Source organism: Phaethon aethereus (genome assembly GCF_964289735.1).
Source record: "Phaethon aethereus genome assembly, chromosome: 12".
NCBI lineage: Eukaryota > Metazoa > Chordata > Aves > Phaethontiformes > Phaethontidae > Phaethon > Phaethon aethereus.
Window position 1 is genome coordinate 19,990,111 of NC_138588.1, and position 20,525 is coordinate 20,010,635.

Here is a 20,525-nt window from a genome sequence, read left to right on the forward strand (position 1 = left end):
TTTCTGAAAAGACAGGGGAAAAAAATCAGTAGAAAAAGAGTAACCATCAACTGGAAAATATATGGTTCTGCCCTATCGTTCTTACTCAGGTAAAATTCTTCTTGGGATAAGAAATGAGAGCAAATTTCAGCATATAGGAACTGGAGAATCCTGCCTAACATATGTCTAAAGTAACTCTCAGATCTATACATTTTCCAGGAGTGCACACATTTTATACATACCTCAAGTAACCAACTTGTTCATTTTACAGAGTGAGTCTAACAAGTGAAGAATGGTTGTGAATGTACCATGAAGCTGGCTCAGCAAAGGTTTTCCTATAATTAAAATACATCTGGCTCTGTTCTGAGTGGGAAATGGTAGGCCTCTGAATGTTCTGAGTATTTCCGTATGCACAACAGCAGCAGAAAAACTCCATACGCCTTACCCCATCTAATTCTGTTCCCCTTAATCATGTGGATAAATCAGCCGCAATAAGAAACATTAGTCGAGCATCTTTGACCTGAAACTGAGGGATTCAAAGCGCAGGCGATGGAAATGGTCGTGGAAAACCTGAGAGGCACAGAGCGGCGCTCAAATCTTTAGCATGCTGGTGTTAATTTAAATAAGCGTGAAATAGCTTGATGTGCTTCTCCATAAAACCTTGTGTCCGCCATGGGCACTGCTCTTTCTGAGGCGGTAGGAATACCTTCTGGTTCCGCAGAGCTGTACCCTCCACCTGCCAAAAGTGCCACAGAGCAGTGAGGGAGAGCGTGGCTGTGAGGGGGGAGCGGTACGGACATCGTGTATGTCTTTGTCCTTCTCCAAGGGGCAGGCGGAGATCAGGGGCAGTGACAGCTTCCTCACAGCACTCTCCTATCCTGGGAAGGGCTGTGCTGCCGGCACCTCCTTGGGCTGCCGGTCGCCCAGATGCTGGGTGCGGGCTGGTGGGTGTGCAGGCCCGCCGGGCTGGCAGGCCTGGGCGCACGGGGAGCTCGGGGGCGAGGGTGTGATGTATTGCTGTGCCTGGGCCCTGCAGTGATGGGGATCAATCCGGCGTGAGCCCGGAGAGGCTGGTCCTATGGGGATTGCGCTCTCCCTTCCTTGCCTGCCTCCGGGGCCTTTCATCAGGCCCTCAGTGTCCACCCCAGCTGTGGGACAAGGGGCAGTCGGGCTCGCCTTGCTGGGATGCCCCAGGAGGCAGCTGGCGGCCTGCAAGGCAGGTGGGCAGCGAGTGATGGATGGATGAACGGGCGGGCGGACGGACGGGCGGACGGACGCCGGGGCCACGGCTGGGCGGGGGGGCGGCAGTCTGGCGGCGGGGGAAGGGGTGGGGGGCCGGGTGGGTGTGACCCGCTCTCCCAGCCGCCGCCGCGGTCCGCCCCGCTCACAAGGTGCCTGGGCCGGAGAGCGAGCAGCAGCGCCGCGTCCTCGCCGCCGTCCGCAGCGCCCGCCCCGCCATGCCCAACTTCGCCGGCACTTGGAAGATGAGGAGCAGCGAGAATTTCGACGAGCTCCTCAAGGCGCTGGGTGAGGCGCGGGGGAGCCCGGCGCCGGGCAGCGGGCGGCCTGGGGCCGTGTCCCGCGGGAGGGGGAGCACGGGCGGGGTGGCTGCAGCCGGAGCCGCGCTCCGGTGCTTTCGGAGCCAGGCACCCGGGAAAGCTCCGTGCGGGGGAAAGCTGGGAGCCCTTGCCCGGGGAGGGCCGACGGCAGGCACGGCGCCGTCGGAGCCTCACCTGCCAATGCCGGCCGTCCTGCCGCGGACATCGGGGCTGCCGCTGGCTCGGCGGCTCCTGCTCGGCTCTGCCCCGGGGGCCCCGCAAGAGCCGGCGTTGCCGTCCGGGCAGCGCCTACCGGAGCGCCGCAGCTCGCTGCCGCCGCGGGCGGTGCCGAGCCCCGCCGCAGGGCGCGCTCAGCCCCGGGCGCGGCTGGCGACGTCAAGCTCTGCTTCTTTCCCGCTTCGCCCAGGTGTCAATGCCATGCTCAGGAAGGTGGCGGTGGCTGCCGCCTCCAAACCCCACGTGGAGATCCGCCAGGACGGGGACCAGTTCTACATCAAAACTTCCACCACTGTCCGTACCACTGAGATCAACTTCAAAATCGGGGAGAGCTTTGAGGAGGAGACAGTGGATGGACGAAAGTGCAGGGTAGGAGGAGAGCTGGGGGCATGTGTGTGTGTCTGTGTCTGTGTGTTACCCAGTTCTTTTTAGATGGGACAAACACATCTGTTGCTGGTTCCCTAGGCAGAGGAATTGATGCCCCCCACCCTCTTTTTCCCAGAAACACTTATTGGGGGTGCTTGGTGGTCGCCGCTCCTCTTGTCCTTTGCCCGACATTCTCCCTCTTGCAGGGTAAAACTGAAATCTGAAGGCACAAAGCTTGGCGGGTCTCAAAGGCAGAGTTCGAGTACCTGCTTGCTGACTCTTTAGCTGGCAGGGTTTTGTCCAGCTCTTTTTGCTTCCCTCTCTGCAGTGAAAGCTCTCCCAACCTCTGTCCCTGGCAGGAACATTGGGAATGGTGGAGCGAGAGAGACCTCAAGAGTCAGGAGGTACACAAACCTAACATAACTTTTGTCCTAAACTGCATCAGCCGAGTTCTCAAGCAGGGCTGTATGTAGACTGTTGGTAGTTTGGGGCTGAAATCCTCTTTCATTCCCTTGCAAGTGCATGTCTCCAGTTTGCTGATCAGATAAGTCTTTAACAGTGTAAGACAGACTTTCAGCTAGTGTTATACCAGCCATAATTACACCATCTCCTCGTGCAGAAGCACGTTAGAGGGCGTTCACTGGAGTGTTTGGGGCTTGATTCTGTGTGTAAGCCCCTGCTCTTCTACCTTTGTAACTGCTTCTGTGGCCATGGAGGGGGCTTTAAGTCGGCAGCATCTGACACCAGCTTCTTGCTGGTGTAAATACCTGGGATCTGGGGTATTGGAGAACTGGGCTGTGATCATAGCTGTCTTTTGAAAAAAGTTATCAAAGGCATGGATTAGTTATCCTTTCTTCAGGCACCTTACTCTCACACTTTTTCAAGAGAAGTATATATAAAACACTTACAAAAGAAGTATGAGTAAAGAGTATCAGATTGTAGTCCCAAATAAGAATACAATTTCAAAAGTATCCTATGATGGTGAAATAATCTACTTCCAAAATATGATCTCTGGTAATTCTTGGACCAGCTTCTGAGAACATTTGCACCACTAAAAATTCGGAACTTACTATCTCTGATGCAATTGCTGTGAATTTAAATTTATGAAAAAGGGAAGCAGATTCTGGGAACCAGTGAACATTTAGAACATCCACTTGATCTCTAGGATGAGTTATCGTATATTTAACAGTTTGTTCAGGAAATGTTGCTGGCTTTGTTAATTTATCTTGTTCGGCAAAAGTAGTATTTTAGTGTGTTCATGCATAATGCATATACAATAAATGTGACCCGCTTTCTAGAGAAAGATTTATTGCTGCAGATGGAAAAACAATAATTATGGCTGTAAGCTATGAAAGTTGGAAAAATCTGAAAGAAATGTGTTTTGTGAAGTAGTAAATTTTTTCCATGTGTTGTGAAATTATTTATAGCCCACTCTCAGGAATAAGTTGTACTGCTGTGTGTATATAACCAAGATGTGGCCACAGAGCAGAAACTGACAGATAATAAAATAATACTTCAGAATGTAATTTGCAATATCTGGCAAAATTGCTGATTGGTGATGGGTTTTGATACACTTTATGGGGTGGAGGGTTTGCCAACTAACTTGATCCATTGTTCATACAGACAAAGAGCAAGTCATATGTAGTTGTACCGCAAGGCATAGCTTCTATAACTGCCATTTGAGATGGTTGGATGGCTTAAAAAAACTATTGTTTTGAAAAAATATTTGTACAGTAAACAGCTAATTTTAAATCAGAGTAAAGTTTTTTTCCCCTTGGAAAGTCTGGGAAGTCTTAACTTGTATTTATGCATACATATGCACACACATACACACACATATATGTATATAATCACAGACTAATGAATGTCTCCCATGTGCTAGTTATAAAGCGATTACTTGCACATTCATTACAGGGCATCCTTCTGCACAGCTGTTCCATTGCACTGTAGAAGAGTAGTTCAGTGCTAGAATGAAAAGCAAGAAAGTCAGGGCTTGCCTGTTTGTGAAAGCTAAACAAATCCTATGGTGGTGGTTTTTTTATTTTTCAGTGGTTTCATAGTCATCACTGAAATGCTTTGAAAAATGCTCAAGGGTATTTTAATCTCCAGACCCACAACCTTAAAAAAGTAATATCGCAAACACCAGAATTGTGACAAAGTTTCTTTAATTTACTTGTGATTTATTCTAGTTTGTTAGCACAAGAAGTATTTAATATGCAGTTAACTTGGCACAGTGCCATATAGCATGAAAGGTTGTGAAAGGTTGTAAGTGACAAATACCGCATTATTTATGACCACAACATGATACATAAAATTCTTTATGCTTTTTTTACACTAAGGGGACTCTCTAGTGATAAATAACATGTCAGATCAAACCACATGTGTACAAAGATGCTTGGGAATGTAGAAACTACATTATCACATGTTTCTAAATTAAACTTTTCAACATCAAGCATTTTATGAAAACTGAGTGGCTTTTTAATTTGGAAACAAATGTGGATTTACACTGAAAAGACACATTTACAATTACTTCGTTATTACTATATACCTTACCTATATATAGTATATACTATAATATATATCCAAAGTGCCCCCTTACACCTTAATTTTGATTTCACCACTTTCCACTGATGTCTTTTTCCCTTTGCCTTTATCTGTCTATGTGTTGCTCTTTTACTGCAGCAATTATTCTCACTACTGCTCATTGTTGTCTCTCTGCTTCATGCTGCTGGGGAATATAATTAATGTTATTCTTAATGGTTTTCTTGCCCACAGAGTTTGGCTACTTGGGAGAATGAAAACAAGATCTATTGCAAACAAACTCTTATTGAGGGTGATGGCCCCAAAACATACTGGACTCGAGAATTAGCTAATGATGAGCTGATTTTGGTAAGAACCTTGAACCCACCCAATACATGCACCATATTAACAGTTTTTTGTTACCATATAGTATGACTTCCTATTTTTCCTTACTTAAATCCATCTGTAAAACTACCATTTTCATAATCTGTAGAGCACAACTTATACATCACTTTTTTTTTTTCCTTTCTTTTTATGTTTTTTTTAAGAACAAATGAAGATATATGCAGGTTCTCACTTGCATTTTATTGCTATAACTTTTGCCATACTTTTGCTGGTAGAATAATCACAAGTGGGCCACTTCTGCTCTGTAAATTCACACCACCACCAAAGAATTTGCTTGATTTATTGCAGATTTTCTCTGGTGAAAGTGAGATCAAGGCATTTGACCTCATTTCTGGAGAACCTTCTCTTTTAGGCATGTGCATCATATGTTGCTTCTTATCCACAATCACATGGTGTATAGCACGAATGATGTGGCACATTGTTAGCATGCTCTAATCTCATTCTGTTTATGAAGAACATATAATTCTTCTCCCATCTCTGCCACCTTCTGCAGTTCCTGATTGTAAAATCTCTGAATGCAGTTCAGAATTGCCTTCATGAGTTTCTCAGAAATACACCGATTTGCACATTTGCTGTCAGCCAACATCCCCCCACTCCTGTGTGACCTTCCATATGGTGGCAGGGTTACTGTAGGCATTCTGAGCAGCACCTCTGCAACTGCCTCGCTGTTTATGCCATGAATCGCGTGCAGTTTATTTATATTGTACTTATTTCTGTTAGAGTTGAGTTCTCTTTACTGAATCTTTCCTCCATTGTCCCTCTACGTTAATGAAACAATATCCTGAATGGGACAAAGACATAGTTTCTCTGAGTTTCAAGTAGCACAGTTCAGCTTGACTTCAGAATCATTTTGTTGCACATGTTCCTACTAGTGAATTCTGGGTAAATAGTTGATTAGACTGTTACGCCTCATCAGTTTGTGCATGGAAGACAGGCTGCTGGAGTGACGGGTAAGAAAACATCAAAGCAGGGAGGTTTTATTTCAAACTATCACACTAACGAAGCCTCTGCACTTTAAAAAACAAACAGCCTCCCTACTGTTTCTTTAAAGCAGTTGGAGCTCTGTTTTTAAGATTGCACCTGAAACAAAACCAGGAGCCAAACGTAACCAAGTACAAACAAAAGGCTTTTAAGGTGTTAATATTATTCCAGACACCCTGGAACTGTTCACCCACCCCTTATGAGGAGGTGTATGCTGTTAGTGAAATCACGCTGGTTTCTATTGAATGAATACTCCAATTCTGGATAATTTCTTTTGACTCAACCATTGGAATTCTTTATATTATCAGAAACCTTTAGGAGGCAAAGTACCTTGATCGCTGCTTCACATCTTTATATATAATGCAGTGGACAAAATATATTCTCAACTGTCATTTTTCCAGCTTTCTAACAATATATTTCTGTAGTTTATTATTAAAGCAACAAACTAGTGAGGCAGCTGTTAAACAAAGTGAACTGCTCCAAGCAAATCAAGAAAGCCAGTCATAATACAATTGCCTCCTGCAGTCAGCAATGGGAACTTGCTCTGCTGGGGAAGAATGAGGTTGGTTAAGAAACCAGAGCGTCTCAAAGATTATAAAGGCATCTAACCTTTTTTCTTGTATAATACAGTTAAGCTTTTCTGAATAAACTATTTTTCAAATTAGGATATAAATTAGAAAAACTTCCTTCTTATTAAAATATTTCCATTTAAGGGAACTCAATCACAACTTTTGATAAGTTGTTTTACTGGTTTATTTCCTTGCCATTAAAATATACACATTATTTCTAATCTGTCTATGTCTAGATTCAACATCCAGTCATTACACATTGTGTATAAAAGAACCTAAATAATACACCTAAAGTTTGTTATTGCAAATATTTCTCGTAACAACACTGATCAAGCCACCTCTTGGAAGCACCTTCCTGATGTTAAGCTAAACCACTGGAAGACTTTGAGCCCTTCAACATAGAGCAAGCTTTCCTTGAATCGTTCTTTCAGTGCTTCTATATCCCCCTCCAATTTATCAGTTTCCTTTCTAAACTGTGAACACCAGAACTGCACATACTGTTTTGCTAGCAATCACACTAGCACCTGATGTAGCGGTGACTTCATCTCCCTGCCCTGAAATTATTCTGATTTATATGCGAGGACTTTGTTAACTCTTCTTTGGCAACTCATGCTCAGCTGATCATGATCCCAAGTAATTTTCCTGCTTTCTAATTGCACAGACTGATCCCCATCCCCTCTCCTGCAAGTTGGGACTATGTTCATTGGTTGCAATGTACAATTTTACCGTGGCCATTATGAAAACATAGTGTTTGCTTCCAAGTGATACAGATCATTCTCTGTCTTTTACCATTTAATATGATATGCAGTGCCATTCTCCTACCTCTTTTCTGGAAAGTAATGGCCTCTTTTGCTTTATTAATTATTACTTGGTTAGGACAAAGATTTTCAAGCCTGTCATGACATTTGATGGCACTGAATGTACAAATCTTTTAAATATATGGGTCAACATGTTCAAAATCTTCTGACACCCTAAAGCTCAGCAACAGTATGTTTCTAGGAGTAATGGTGGTGAGTGTGAGGTCTGTGGTCCTTTGGAGAAATTAAGATGGCCAAAATTAACCCTTCTGGGAGGCAACAAAGGGTTCTACTGTTTGGAGGAAGACAGAAGAGGGAAAGGGAAGCTACATTTTCTTGTCTGTGGCTCCTAATTTTAGAACCCCAGAATATTCCCGCCAGACCATTATTTGGCCTTTAAAAGCTAAACTACCTGAAGGGATTGGCTGAGATGTGTTCCTCTATAACAGGGAACAAAGTAGGAATAGAAGCTCTTAGTGAAAAGTCCCCATGATCCCTTTTGATCTCTTGCCGCTCAGCTGTGTTTGGGTTTTTCATCACCCCAGTGAAGAAAGATTCAAGTCAAATTTTTTTATCTTAGGCTTGGAAATTTTCCTTGTATCTGAGTCTGCAAACCCCTACTTAGATCATACTTCCTCAAAACTAAGATCATAGTGAGAATAAGAGATCTTTCTTTGTCTTCTCCTCTCTTTCTTCTTCCATCCTCCTAGCTTTGTTAGGGTTCTTTAGGACCTGATATTCATTGTCATTCAGTTTTGCTACCCATATCACTTCAAACATTTAATAATTCCCATCATCACACTTCTCAAACCTCCCTACTTAGGTAAGAAATATTTTCCGTTCCTTACTCTTTCTGATGTGCTTTGGTAAGCTTTCCCTATTTCCATTCTAGCAGAAGGAAACCACATTCTTGTGAACTTCTAGATGTCTGCAGCTGGGAAGCTGTCTTTATGGGGCAGAGCCTGTGATGTAGCAGTTTATGAACTCTGTAAGGCCGATACTTCTCACACTCTCTGCTCCTGTTTCTCTATCTAAAGAAATCTTTCAAGAAGTCTTGAATGTCCTTAGCTATTACATATGTTTGCAGAAGAAATCAAAAAAACTCATATCCCATTTGGAAAAAGTTGCAAGGTGGCATCTAAACTGTGTTAGACAGAGGCATGAATGGAAAAAAGGCTTGGGGCAACAGGCAGGGGGTAAGGAATTAGTTTTACTCCGCTAATACTGGCTGCATAAATGTTGAAGCTTTGCCACGTAATTTTGATCTAATATGTTGCATTGCTTAGGGGGTCCATTTGACTATGACATTTTCCTAGTGGAAGGATATATTTTTCTCCCCAACACAGCATGTTAAATAAAATGCATTTATTATCACATGTAATGAAAAAAAAAATCAATGTTGAATTGTCATGACCATCATAGAGCTAAAATAGAAACCATATTACTGTATAATTATCAATCTTTCTTGCATCCTGGCGGAAGAATTCCTTATGTTCTTCAAAGATATTCCCTTGGAGCAATATGATGGTCTTCCATGTCACATCATGGCCTCTGGTACACAGATGCTGGGAACAAACCATTTAGTTAGCAAAGGTTTTCTTTGCCTTCCAGGTACCAGTTAAGTTTGCCTTTAATTCTTCTTAGCAACTTGCAGCATGGAGAATGAGATTACTGTTATTAGTAGCATAAATAATATTTGGCTCCTATAATGGCAGATGTAGGTCTAAAGTCCTGTTAGAAAAAGAGTCCTTTCAGCTGAGTAAGGGAAGAAAGATCAAGCTCTGCATTATAAAAAAGGTGCTGTGAATGTGTTAGAACATTGCAACTACCTTCATCAGTGTTGTTTATTCTAATCTCATCTGATGCACTTCCTGGCATTTCAGTGCTGCATTTTTAGAAGTACTGAACAATGTAGATTAAAAAATTACATGGAGGATGCAAGAAAGGGAGGGTGAAAGGGATAGATCCGCATCAGAGTCCACATTTGTCTTGACTGTTTCTTTAGATTATATTGTATTGTACTTTAAGACTGTAATGCATACAGAGAGTCAGAATATCTGTATTTACAAGTCCACGTTCATAAACTATACTTGGATTAGCATTTGAACAATCAAGATCAGAATATAATACAATTATATAGATTTCCTTGTAGAAAATTAAGATCTGGGATTAAATCTACTCTAATATGCTTTTTCTTCCCTTTTCTTTTATACTCTATAATGTTTTTGCTGTTGCTGGGTGTTTTTGTCAGGGACATTAATGAGCTATCAATCACTTGTGTAAGTCAGAAGAACAAAAGGTCTGCTCTTTACCAAGTTAAAGGATGCTGCTGCCAAATGTTAGCTATTCAAATGAGAAACATTTATATTCAAACTTTATCTGCATTGCTGCTTTCATGGCTGCTCATGCCTCTATAGATTTTAGTTTAATCTGTAACACACGAATGTTTTAAAGTGGATGATTACTGAAGAGGGGCTTTAAAAACAGCCTCAGACCACATTTTACACAGTTCACGTATCACACAGGGGTTCTCTGAATCAATTATAGCAAGGGTCAAAGATCAAAACATTAGCGGGGTTGCAAGCATGGTTTCTATTCTACATTCCCTCCCCAGAAAAATAATGCTGTAGTTGATTAAAACTGGTGAACTGTGGAGCCTAGACCTAGATGAGTGAGTGAACATTTTTTAAATGATATTGCTGGCTTCTAAAATCAAACATAGTAGGTGAGAAGGGTCAGTGCAGATTTGGAAAGATACTTTGCAGCCAAATGCTGAGATTTGTGATGTGCCTAAGCCCTGTATTGAACAATGTTAAGCTACCTAAGTGTTTAACTTTTCTATGTTTTTTGATGAGTGTTCTTAAAAAAATTTAGTTAGCAAAAGGAGGGTCTACTCAGACCGAAGTCAGTGGTGGGGTTTGCTGCTGACCGCGTTAAAGCAGCCTTGATAAAAGTTCAAAAGCCTGTAATAATGCATATGTATGTGTTGCATGGACCTAATGCTTTAATTTACTATTTGCCAGGAGCAGATGTAGAAGGGGGCTTAGGGATCTGTAGCCCCTGCTCACTAGTACAGCCTTGTCTGGGTCACATCCCAAACACACAGGCAGAGAAAGAAGCCAAAGCCATTTGCATCCTGGATGCATCTGATCCTGTATACAGCCTCTTATAATACCAGCTGTAGCTTAGACGTTGCTGGGTATTGGTTTTGAAGACTACTACTGGGAGATATCATTTTCTCATGTTCTTACCTCTGTCGTTCATTTGTTGCATGACTCTGAGGAAACTGTATTAATATAGCAGTTCTCAAACACAAATATCAACATTTACGTACCTTGATAAATGACCTTATTTTGCATGGTCCTGTCGATTGATATCCTCCAGAAAGTGAGGTTGTCTAATGGATAATTTGCCATTAATATCCAAGTTTGAAAGTGCGGGCTGCACCTTCTGTGACTACGGCCCCATAATAATCAACCTCTTTCATAAAACATTATGGGAGTCAGGTAGAGAAAGGAAATATGCAATATGCCTTTATTGTGAAGATTTATATCTTTATTCTGGATAACATGGAACTTTGCCTGCGGACAAAGCCTTTTCTGAGGATTCATTTAAGCAATATCTTCATTTGTTTGCTGATATATTCTGTCTTCCTTTTGCAAGTTGCCTGTGCAGGTTGGTCAGTCATGAGCAGATAACGGAATTTTTGCGTACACTGGCAGAAGTGATCCTTCCCAGGTGATGGTTTCAATGACCATCTTCCTAATTAGACTGTGCATTCCACTTATCACTAAGGCTCCTCAGCAAATGCTTGTAAAGAAGGCCTTCAAAAAGCAGGTTTACTCATACAGTAATATATTACTGCCCTGTAATTCTCTTTTAATCTCTAATGATGTCAGTGGTCATCAGATTTTGAGTGAACTGAGAGAGGTCAATTTATTGGATTATCCCCCTGTGCAGGGCTTTGTTTGCAGTGTGCTTTTGGACTCTTAGCTACAGATTATGATAAGCTAAGTGAAGAAAACAAATCTGTAATTTGCAGTCATTGCACATTTAAAATCCTATTTTAGATTTAGATAGAAGCCTTGCCTTGTAGCATTTTGTAATATTAATGGGACCTTTGCAAGACGATGAGAAGGTGGTGTTTGAAAATCCCTCATCTTCTCATTAGATTTGAATTGCAGTTTGGTAGTGTTGTACTTTTTTTCGGTTGCTCTGGTGAAACTTCACTGCCACGTAGCCAGGATTGCTCGTTCTCTTTCTTTTTATTAGGAAGTTCTACTCCTTTGGGTCATGGAAATCTTTAAAGTCGGCTTGTTCTGACAGGAACTATCACTCCTTTCCAACCTAGAATTAGAACCATAGACACTAAACTGCTTCATCCTACCCCCGGATTTAAGTGTGAAAGATAGGGGAGTAACAGTCTTTTGATTTGGATCTTCCCCTGAGGTTGGGCCCAACTGTACATTAGAGATTTCTGTGAGTAACCAGAAGAAAAGGAATGCAGCAAGTTTGAACATGTTCCTTTTTGTTTAGCAACATTTAGTGGAGTTTTATCAACAATTCTAGTAAGTTACAATAAGATAGGGAAATGCCTTGTATATAAGTCCACATTTAAACCATATACATAACCATGACAATCAAAGCCATTTATTTTTGTGGAATTAGGTCACTAATCATCTGAATGGGTATAAGGTATAAAATCTAAGTGCTAAAAAATGCAGCTTATTCCTGGAACAGGTCAGAGGCCACATAACCTGAGCTGGGCCTTCACGGAAGGGATGCCTGGCTGTTCTGAGAAGTGCCCAGTGGCTACATGGTACTCCAAAGTAAATGTAATTGGGCTTTGTATGAATTTTATCTCTTTACGATCTAGATTTAAAGATATGATTGTGTTAAATTATAGTGGTTTTCCAGACTGTGAGACTGGTGTGTTGAAGAGAATGACAATCCTTGTGTATAGCAACTGCGTAAGACTACTATGTATTTGGGTTCTCCAGGTACGTCCATGTTTTCTGCACTTAATTTTTATCCTGACAGAGCAATCTGAATACAGTCCTTTGCCTGAGATTTTCAAGAGTCCAGAAGTCCAGCTGGAGCTGGATGTTGGAAGTACAAAGCAAACAGCCATTGCACTTTATCACAAGCGTGTCAAGTTGTGACTTTGTGAGTGCACAACAGTCAGTGTGTACATACAGTAGACTTGCTGTATGCAATGCATTCTGGATGCACCCATACTACTGAGCTTTCCCAGAAAGTTACTATTTCTTTTTTCTTCCTCCACAAATTTTTATCTTTATTTTCACACTTCCTCCTTGTGGGTCTTGCAAAGAAGCTGCCAACCAGACTACACTGATGTCTTAGGAGCAAGCTCTGCCCAGGACCGCAGTCTCAGAACTGGACACTAGAATTTCAGACACTCAGACCTATAGTGGCACCCTAGGAGAGACTTGCAGCGTGGATCACATCTGTTTCAATCTAGTCTTCCCTGCAGTGTTCCCTCTCAATACAGCTGCGTTGTGAGAATAACTGCTGTTGCATAGGTTTAGGGGAAGGAATTTGTCTCTTAATTTCCCTGAAAGAATAGACATAAATTTACTAGGGAGGTTACAAGAGTTTTGGCAAACTGCTGCTGCAGCCATTCTCATTAGAACTGGCTGATGTGGCACCCGCTCACATCACAAGCTGTGGCTGCATAGCTGTACAGCTCCAACTGTCAGACTGGGGCCGTGCCAGCTCTTGGAGAACACTACAGAAAGACTGTTTTACTATTATTTATGGTTTGTGTTGAAATAGCAGCGGGGGACCCAAACTTCACTGTGTTTAGCAGTGCCTGGATGTACCATAGAAAGACAGTAACTGCCACAGTGACTTTCCAGTCTCCACAGACAACCTCAAGCCCTGGATGGTCTTGACTCTGACTTGCTTTCTCTGGCAAAGATCCTGACGAAATAATTTTGCCTTTGTGTGTAACTCTGGAAATGTTGAAGGAAGCCATAGTAAGGGTATTTGCAGCTGGTGCTGCAGGCAATAGAGAATTATCTGCATCCTTTAATGTTCATTTTCAGACATTTTCATGTATAAGCTATAAATTTATATAAAGATTGATATGATAAGCTCTTTATATGCATAAAAACAAAGCCTATATCTCCAAAACACTAACAGACTTTTCCCCTCAATAAAGTGAAAAAAATATAAGCCAGAGTCAGTTTTAAAGCCAAGTCCTTTCAAAGAGGTGTTGGCCAAAATAGGCGTAGAAAGCATTAAAACAAATAAAGTCCAGCTGAATTTTCATAACACACTGGGGTAGGTCTTAATTATATTTTTCAGTGAGACCTTGGCAGTTAATACAGCCAAACATCCCACCTCACAACTTGTTAGTAGTGAACTCGAAACTGTCTGTCAGTGTAGCTGAACATGAAGTTTTTTGCAGTCAGTATTTCCTCACTCTTGCAGCCATTATTTCCTTCATGTTTAATTGCTTGCTTAGATTTTAGCTTGTCAGACCTGAAGTGGCATACCGTCGCTTTGGGGTTTAGGTGGCTTTCTCAGGCAGCTGCCACAATCACTGTCCTGCCTAAATGTCCTGATAATCTGTACTGCAATATTGCTGTGGCAGAATTGCCGTTTAAGTGCAGAACGATAGAGCAATTAAAAAACTGCACGCTTTCAGATGCATATCTGAAACTCTGTTTCGGTCAATGCTATAACATAACACCAGCTCTAAGTACCTGGGAAATCAAGGTGCTCTGAGGTACTGACTCTGGTGTAAGAAATGGGACGGTAATGGGACATAGTCTGTAGTAAGTCAGTGACTTTCAGATGTGTAGTGATCAAATGCTTGTGAGATCTCATAGGTGTTTAGTCATGTGAAATGAGTTTGATATCCACAACATTTTTCTCCATTATGTGCCCTCGTTTCAGACCCTTATCATAGTTAATAAATTCACTGGTTAAGGTCACAGTATCCTGAAAGAAGGTTGTGACTGACACTGCCCACGTTACAGCTTGGGAGAGAGGGTTTTGGTATCCTGGCATGGTATGTCAACATCTTGCAGCAGCATTATGTTTACAGGTTATAGGTATACATTCTCCTGGTCTTCAGCATTGCTCTGCTGACTTCATTTGAACTACTCTGGTTTATACCTGCAAATATCAAAGAACACCCTTTGAACATGGCATCTGAATTCCACCCTCAGCATTTCCAGTTCAAAGTGCTGCAACTGTTTCTAAATATAACAACAGTACATTCCAAATTCTCTTTCTTTTCTCATGTTTATTTATAAATGCATGCCAAGAAACTATAGAAAAAGGGAATTTCTGTGTCATTTATCATTCTGACAAAATTCATCGTGCCTTGGAAAAAAGGTCATTTACATTGCATTCCTCTTCCAAAATGACTCCTTTCTTTACTCTCATCTGTCAGAAGACATAGGAAAATGTATTTTTTCTGTAGAACTAGCTGTTATAGTAAAAATAACATTAAAAAATGGTGCTAGATGTTTGCTGGTTCCATCTCTTCTGATTGATCTCTATTTCTTTTCCAGACCTTTGGTGCTGATGATGTTGTGTGCACAAGAATTTATGTAAGAGAATAAAAACATCACTTTACTTGTCATCTGGGATGAAGTGGAGAACTGTGAAAATCCCCAGTATAATGAGTATCTGTGTCTGCTGTTACTAATGCGGTGTTGTATGTGACCGTGTGTGTTATATCTGAATCCATATCCTCTGTTAAGTGTATTTTGCTTTCATTTTTCATCACAGACACTATTCCTTCAACTTTATGCCATCATTTTTCGTGTCTGCTTTGTATTTTGTAGTTGTCAACTTGCTATGGTTTCATCAATTATTAAACTTATTGGGCATAACTCACAGCCGTTTTGGGGTGTTTTTAATAGAAAACCCAGCAGTGCTTTGGTTAGGACTGAAACACTTTTTACCCGCTGTTGAAGTCAGTGTGGAGTTTCACTGCTGTTGGCTAGCACTATGCTGCCAGGGAACACTTCCCAGGGCAACGCAGAGTGTAGGAGAGCAAGAGTGCAAGGCCTTTCACAGAGCTGCAGGCTGCTCTCTCAAACCCAGAGCTCTGCTTCTTTCCTTCTTTCTGTCCTGTCTCCTTGGGAGAGTTGTTGCAGAACAATTCCTGTATCCTGGGATTGCTGGGACTGTGATTCAGCAGAACCAGACCAGACCAGACAAGGAGAGATCTTTACCCTCTTCCCTGCTGCGTCTCTGAAGAATGCCCAGACTTTCCCTGGTGAGACACTCATTATCCAAGTACAAAACCCAGCTGTATCTACAGGACAAATAACATTGTGATCATGACTAATACTTATTGTCATCACACCCAAGCACCTTGGGCCTGATCAGAGAGCCAGCAGAATCTGACAGACTTTACTTGTCTGGGCCATAAAATGATAAAGCTTAGCAAAGCTGCTTCCCTTCTACCTTCTTGCCTGTGACAGAGAGAACTTCCAATGGCTTTCCTCCTCCTCAATGTTACAGCTCTGACTTTTGGTGAGAGCTGTAAATCTATCATCTTTCATTCTTTGAACAACTAAGTATTTCACAAACCAGGGCCATAGTTAAAGGAGGAAAGAAACACCAAATTTAATTTATTTATTCTGGTTCAGAATTCTGGTCACAGTACTATCAAGTATTAGATTCAAGCTGGACAGACCTTCCTCTAATGCACCAGAAACTCTTCTGTTCTTCAGCCTTGGAAATACCAGGAGACTGAGACTAGGAGCGCTACTTATTTCAGTGCAATATCCAAGCTTATCTGACCAACTTTCAGCTTTGCACAAATAATTTATCTGCTTCATGTCACTCAATCATAGAAGATTTTTAAGAGGTTCAGTGTTAGCAGAGTATATGGCCTGTTTACTGGACTGTGCTCAATGTTCAGAATGGGAAAATGGGTCCAAAGCTTGATCGTCTTTGGACATCCATGGGAAACAAATTACTTTGTCTATTTGTCACTTGCAGAGCTATGCAGAGGAATCCCCTTTGATAGGATTGGCTATGGAGAAATCACCCACCTGTTCTATATATTGCAGCGTGAGTTACAGCAGCACAACGGGAGAAAATGATGATGTTTTCTGTCCCCTCTCCTCTGACAGGTCACACTCTTACTCTGCCATCAGCACTCAAGATACAACATTGCAGTTGAAAAGGTGATCTTTTCCTTCCACGCTCTAACCTTAAGCCAAACCCTGTTTCCAAGACATGGGTTCAGTTGATACCAATTAAATACACTGCACATTAGCTCACATTGAAGCATGTCCTGAAATTAGTTCATTGTGGTTTGGATGCAGCTGAAGCTACCCCCTGGTAAGACTGAAGCCATGAGGGGGAATGACAGTGATCTGTCTTTATTTTCTATCTTCTTTTAAGATTCAAATGAAAATAGTTGGGTGGTTTTTTTCCAAACAAATTCCATTTCAGGAGTATCTGGATCTGCTTTTGCAATCAGCTGTACCAAAGGGACTCCATAAAAAGTACCAGGCTGAGCTAGCTCAAAGCTTCTCAGTGATGCAGACAAAACTGCGTCTTGCCACATCAAGGCTGAGAAGTAAATAGCACTGTGTTGCAGGACATGCTGGCACATGCCATATCCTACAGCAAGAGGAGCCCACCAACACTGTAGAGTGCTTTGCCTCCACCTCCCAGAAGGTGGGTGGTGGATGTGGTGGCTGGTACAAGCTGAAGGAGGCAAGTAGTAGAGCCAAAGCCAGTAGGTAGCAGGGCTGTTTTGCCATTCCAGAAAAATGCTACTCCTAGCAATTACCTTTTCTGCCTGTGTCTAAAGCAGCCCTGCTTTGTTGTTTTGTGAGAGTTCAGCAAGGTGTTGGTATGAACCTCACATTGTCTAGAGCAAGTAAGTGCATTTAATGGAAGCAGTGATTTCTACGTTTCATTTCTAGGAAGGCTCATGCTAAGCTGTTGTGCTGCTCCAGCAAATATCTTTCTGAAAGCTTTCCCATCAACTTGAAAATACCAAGTCAGGTTTCCATACAGTTGGCAACTACTATGCAAGTAGTAAAGCATGAGCTGTGTAACTGGGTTGTAGAGATTATGATTAAAAACAGGCTCTTGAGATATGAGCTACCCTGCATAACTGGGAACTTTCTTCTTCCAGGATTGAAACTGTTCCCCTAAGCTTCATTTGCAGTCTGGCATGACAGAAGTTCCTTTCTTGGGTAATTTCAGTGTGGAAGCTTTGCCACTTGATTCACTTTCATGAAGTTACATTAGAGTTTCTGGTGCCTGGGTAAATTCATATGAACAGAGATTAGAATTGGTCCAGGGTGTTAGTTTTATGGCTCATTGTTGAAACAGTGCAAAGGCCAAACTGCATTTTGTGAGTCCTCCTGGATTTAAAAGCTCTTCAAATCTAGGCACACAAGGATTTGGAATGATTTTACTGGCCAAAAGCCATATAGTTGTCTCCTGTCTTTCTTTTCATTGCTGAGATTAAGCTCCTTTGGGAACATGGAAGTTGAACAATGCCAGGGTGGCCAACAGAGACAGTTTTATCCACTTTTTGTGTAACAAATCATGAATTAACCCCTCCCCAGATGAGGTGAGGGAAGCAGAGCAGAGTTGCTGTAGCTGGCATCGAGAAACACTCAGTCTCATAATGTCTGAGTGTTAAAGAGTTGCTTAGCAGAATAGGATCCTGAAAGCTTCAGGCAGCCACTCTCTGCACATAGGAGGGAGGGACTTTTATAGGCAAAGGTGCCAGGACAATAGAGCACCTAAGGGTTGCATAAATAGTTTGTTGATTACTTGATAGCATGTGGATATCTGAAAAGGGCCCCGGGGATTTTATGGATACTGCCTTCCAGATTCAAATCAGAGGCGCTCTCTGCATCACTAGGTCTTTTAATCAGGCCTGTGATGGAACAAACAGTGGAGCCAGGGACAGAGCCTGGCTCACAGTTATGCGTATCAGCGAGCAAGCAGAAACTTCCTTCCCCTCATGCTGCTGTGTTCTAATTAACACTTTGTCACTTGACCTGGAAGCACACAGTGGTTACCAGCATAGAATGGTGCCAAACATAGCTCACCTCTCTCTGGATGGCAGCTGATTGACCACTGTATGCATAACCACCCACTGCACATCTGCTGTCTTTTCAAGTCTCTGTGACCAAGAAGCTAGAATTCTGAGGTCTGTCAGTGCTCAATGGTGATGGCCAAATGACTTTCAGGCTTTGTTGCTAAGAACTTTCTGCCTATACAAGGGAATGCATTAGGGAACTCTTCCCTGTGAGTTTATTACATACTACTATTTATGTTTGAGAGTATTCCTCCACAGAAGGCCAGCAGAATAGAGATAGCTAAGAAGGTGAGAAGTCTTCCTCCCTGAAATCTAAAGGCTTTGTCTTGCAGTTGCCTAAACAGTCCTGTGGGTTGAATGGATACGGTACAAGTGAGTAGTCAGTTGTCTGAACATAGGTGGCTACCGCTAATGTAGATGTCTTATGTATCCAAGAGATCTGCACAAAGCTGGCGTATAACACAGGCTCTGCATGCGACCTGTGCCTTTTTTTTGGAAAGGCAGCAGCGGACCAGGGCCAAAACCTGAGGGCATCGCAACATAGGTGGCTGTGATTAGGCAACTGACTCCCAACCTATGCGCCTGCAGGCTTCGGACCATGCTGTGCACTGCGTTGACCACACTGATAACTAATTTCTACAGAAAGACAAGGAGAGAGTTATGCAGATAATCTGCAGCAACTTGGCACGTGTGTAACATTTCACAAAAGCAAAATTTCCCCCCATGAGTGGAACACTAGGATACAGCAGTCATATCCTCTGCTTGAGAGCAAGAGGAGTTCATTTTGGGATTTTCCTTTGATTTTCCATACTTTGTTCTTACGCTGTTTTCATAAAACATTTATTGTTTTTCTTTTCTTCAGGAAAAATAAACATCCTAACTGTAAACACAGGCAGTGAAGTTGGATTCAAAATAATCCACTGTGGGAAACCCAAATATGAAAAACAAAATCTCAGCCAGAAATGTGATATTGCATTGAATTGTTCAGTTCACACGTATCTGTACCACCAGCTACTCTTGTGTGGGAGCAGAGCTGTCCCGCTGCATGCTGTATGCCCTGGAGAGCTAGTGCTGCCTTAGCTCAAGTGATCACTTTTTGCACTCTGAGTGCAAAGAGATCTATTTCTGCTGACAGGAAGCTCCAAATCCCACATGGCTGCAGAACCCAGAGGCTTTGAATCCTGTTAAAATACATGCTGTCTGAATACTTCCATGTCAGACGTGGAACAACCTAAGGTGTTCTCTTTGATATTACAGATGGCTGGCTGGCTAAGGAGGGTGGTGAAAAAAATGCTGTTAGGGAGGAATAGGTGGGAATAGATGTCATAGTGCTTTCTGCTAATTTCTTCATTTTCACCATTGCCCACATTGCCTCCCAGAACATAAGGCCAGCTTCAGTCAGAAGCAAAAAACACTCAGGAGTCTTGAAATTTTAGTTCACTCTTACTGACTTGCTGCACTCTGCTAAATCGGAGTGAAGTTCTAAAACCGGGGATTTTGTCTTCTATCTCTCATTCTGTTCCCATCTGAGGGCCTGCCAGTGATGCTCTGCCGACATGATCTGTGGCAGGCACTTAGTTGTTTTGCCATGTTCTCAAAACAAAGAGGAATCTGGTAGCTAATCTGTTCTACAAGCTTGAGTATGATTTGCTGTTAGAATTTGTTACATGGTCACACACTGCAACTAGAGAGGAAGGTGGTGAGGCTTGAAATGGTTTCTGCAGCAGGCAATACCACAGTCTTCTACTAGATACTGCTATCTCCTGTACAAATCAGCAGCTTACTAGGAGACACAGTATGCTCAAGCAGAAAGGAGGTGATACTCTAGGTGACTGACTGAACTACCAATTTCTTAAAAAACCTGTAGATATGTATCTCAGTGTTAATCTTCACAAGATGTTCATGTGGAGCTGACGGACTGATTTCATTATAGGTCTGATGAGTTCACAGAAAGTTTTCAAAGGGCTGAAGCTTTCGAGTCAAAGTAGCTGCCACTCCTGGAAGATAAAGATGCAACTGGAAATCGAATGATCTTACAGAAACTGCAGATAGCAATAGCTATAGTGGG

At 42.2% G+C, this 20,525-nt stretch overlaps 1 protein-coding gene across 1 annotated transcript; it reads left to right on the forward strand.

Moving 5' to 3' along the window:
• Window positions 1–1,436: 1,436 nt before the first annotated feature.
• Window positions 1,437–14,990, forward strand: CRABP1 (cellular retinoic acid binding protein 1; the record flags this gene model as incomplete). Its single annotated transcript, XM_082005290.1, has 4 exons — window positions 1,437–1,506; window positions 1,945–2,123; window positions 4,896–5,009; window positions 14,940–14,990. 4 exons carry the CDS (start codon window positions 1,437–1,439, stop codon window positions 14,988–14,990), a joined length of 414 nt encoding a protein of 137 aa, XP_081861416.1.
• Window positions 14,991–20,525: the final 5,535 nt, after the last annotated feature.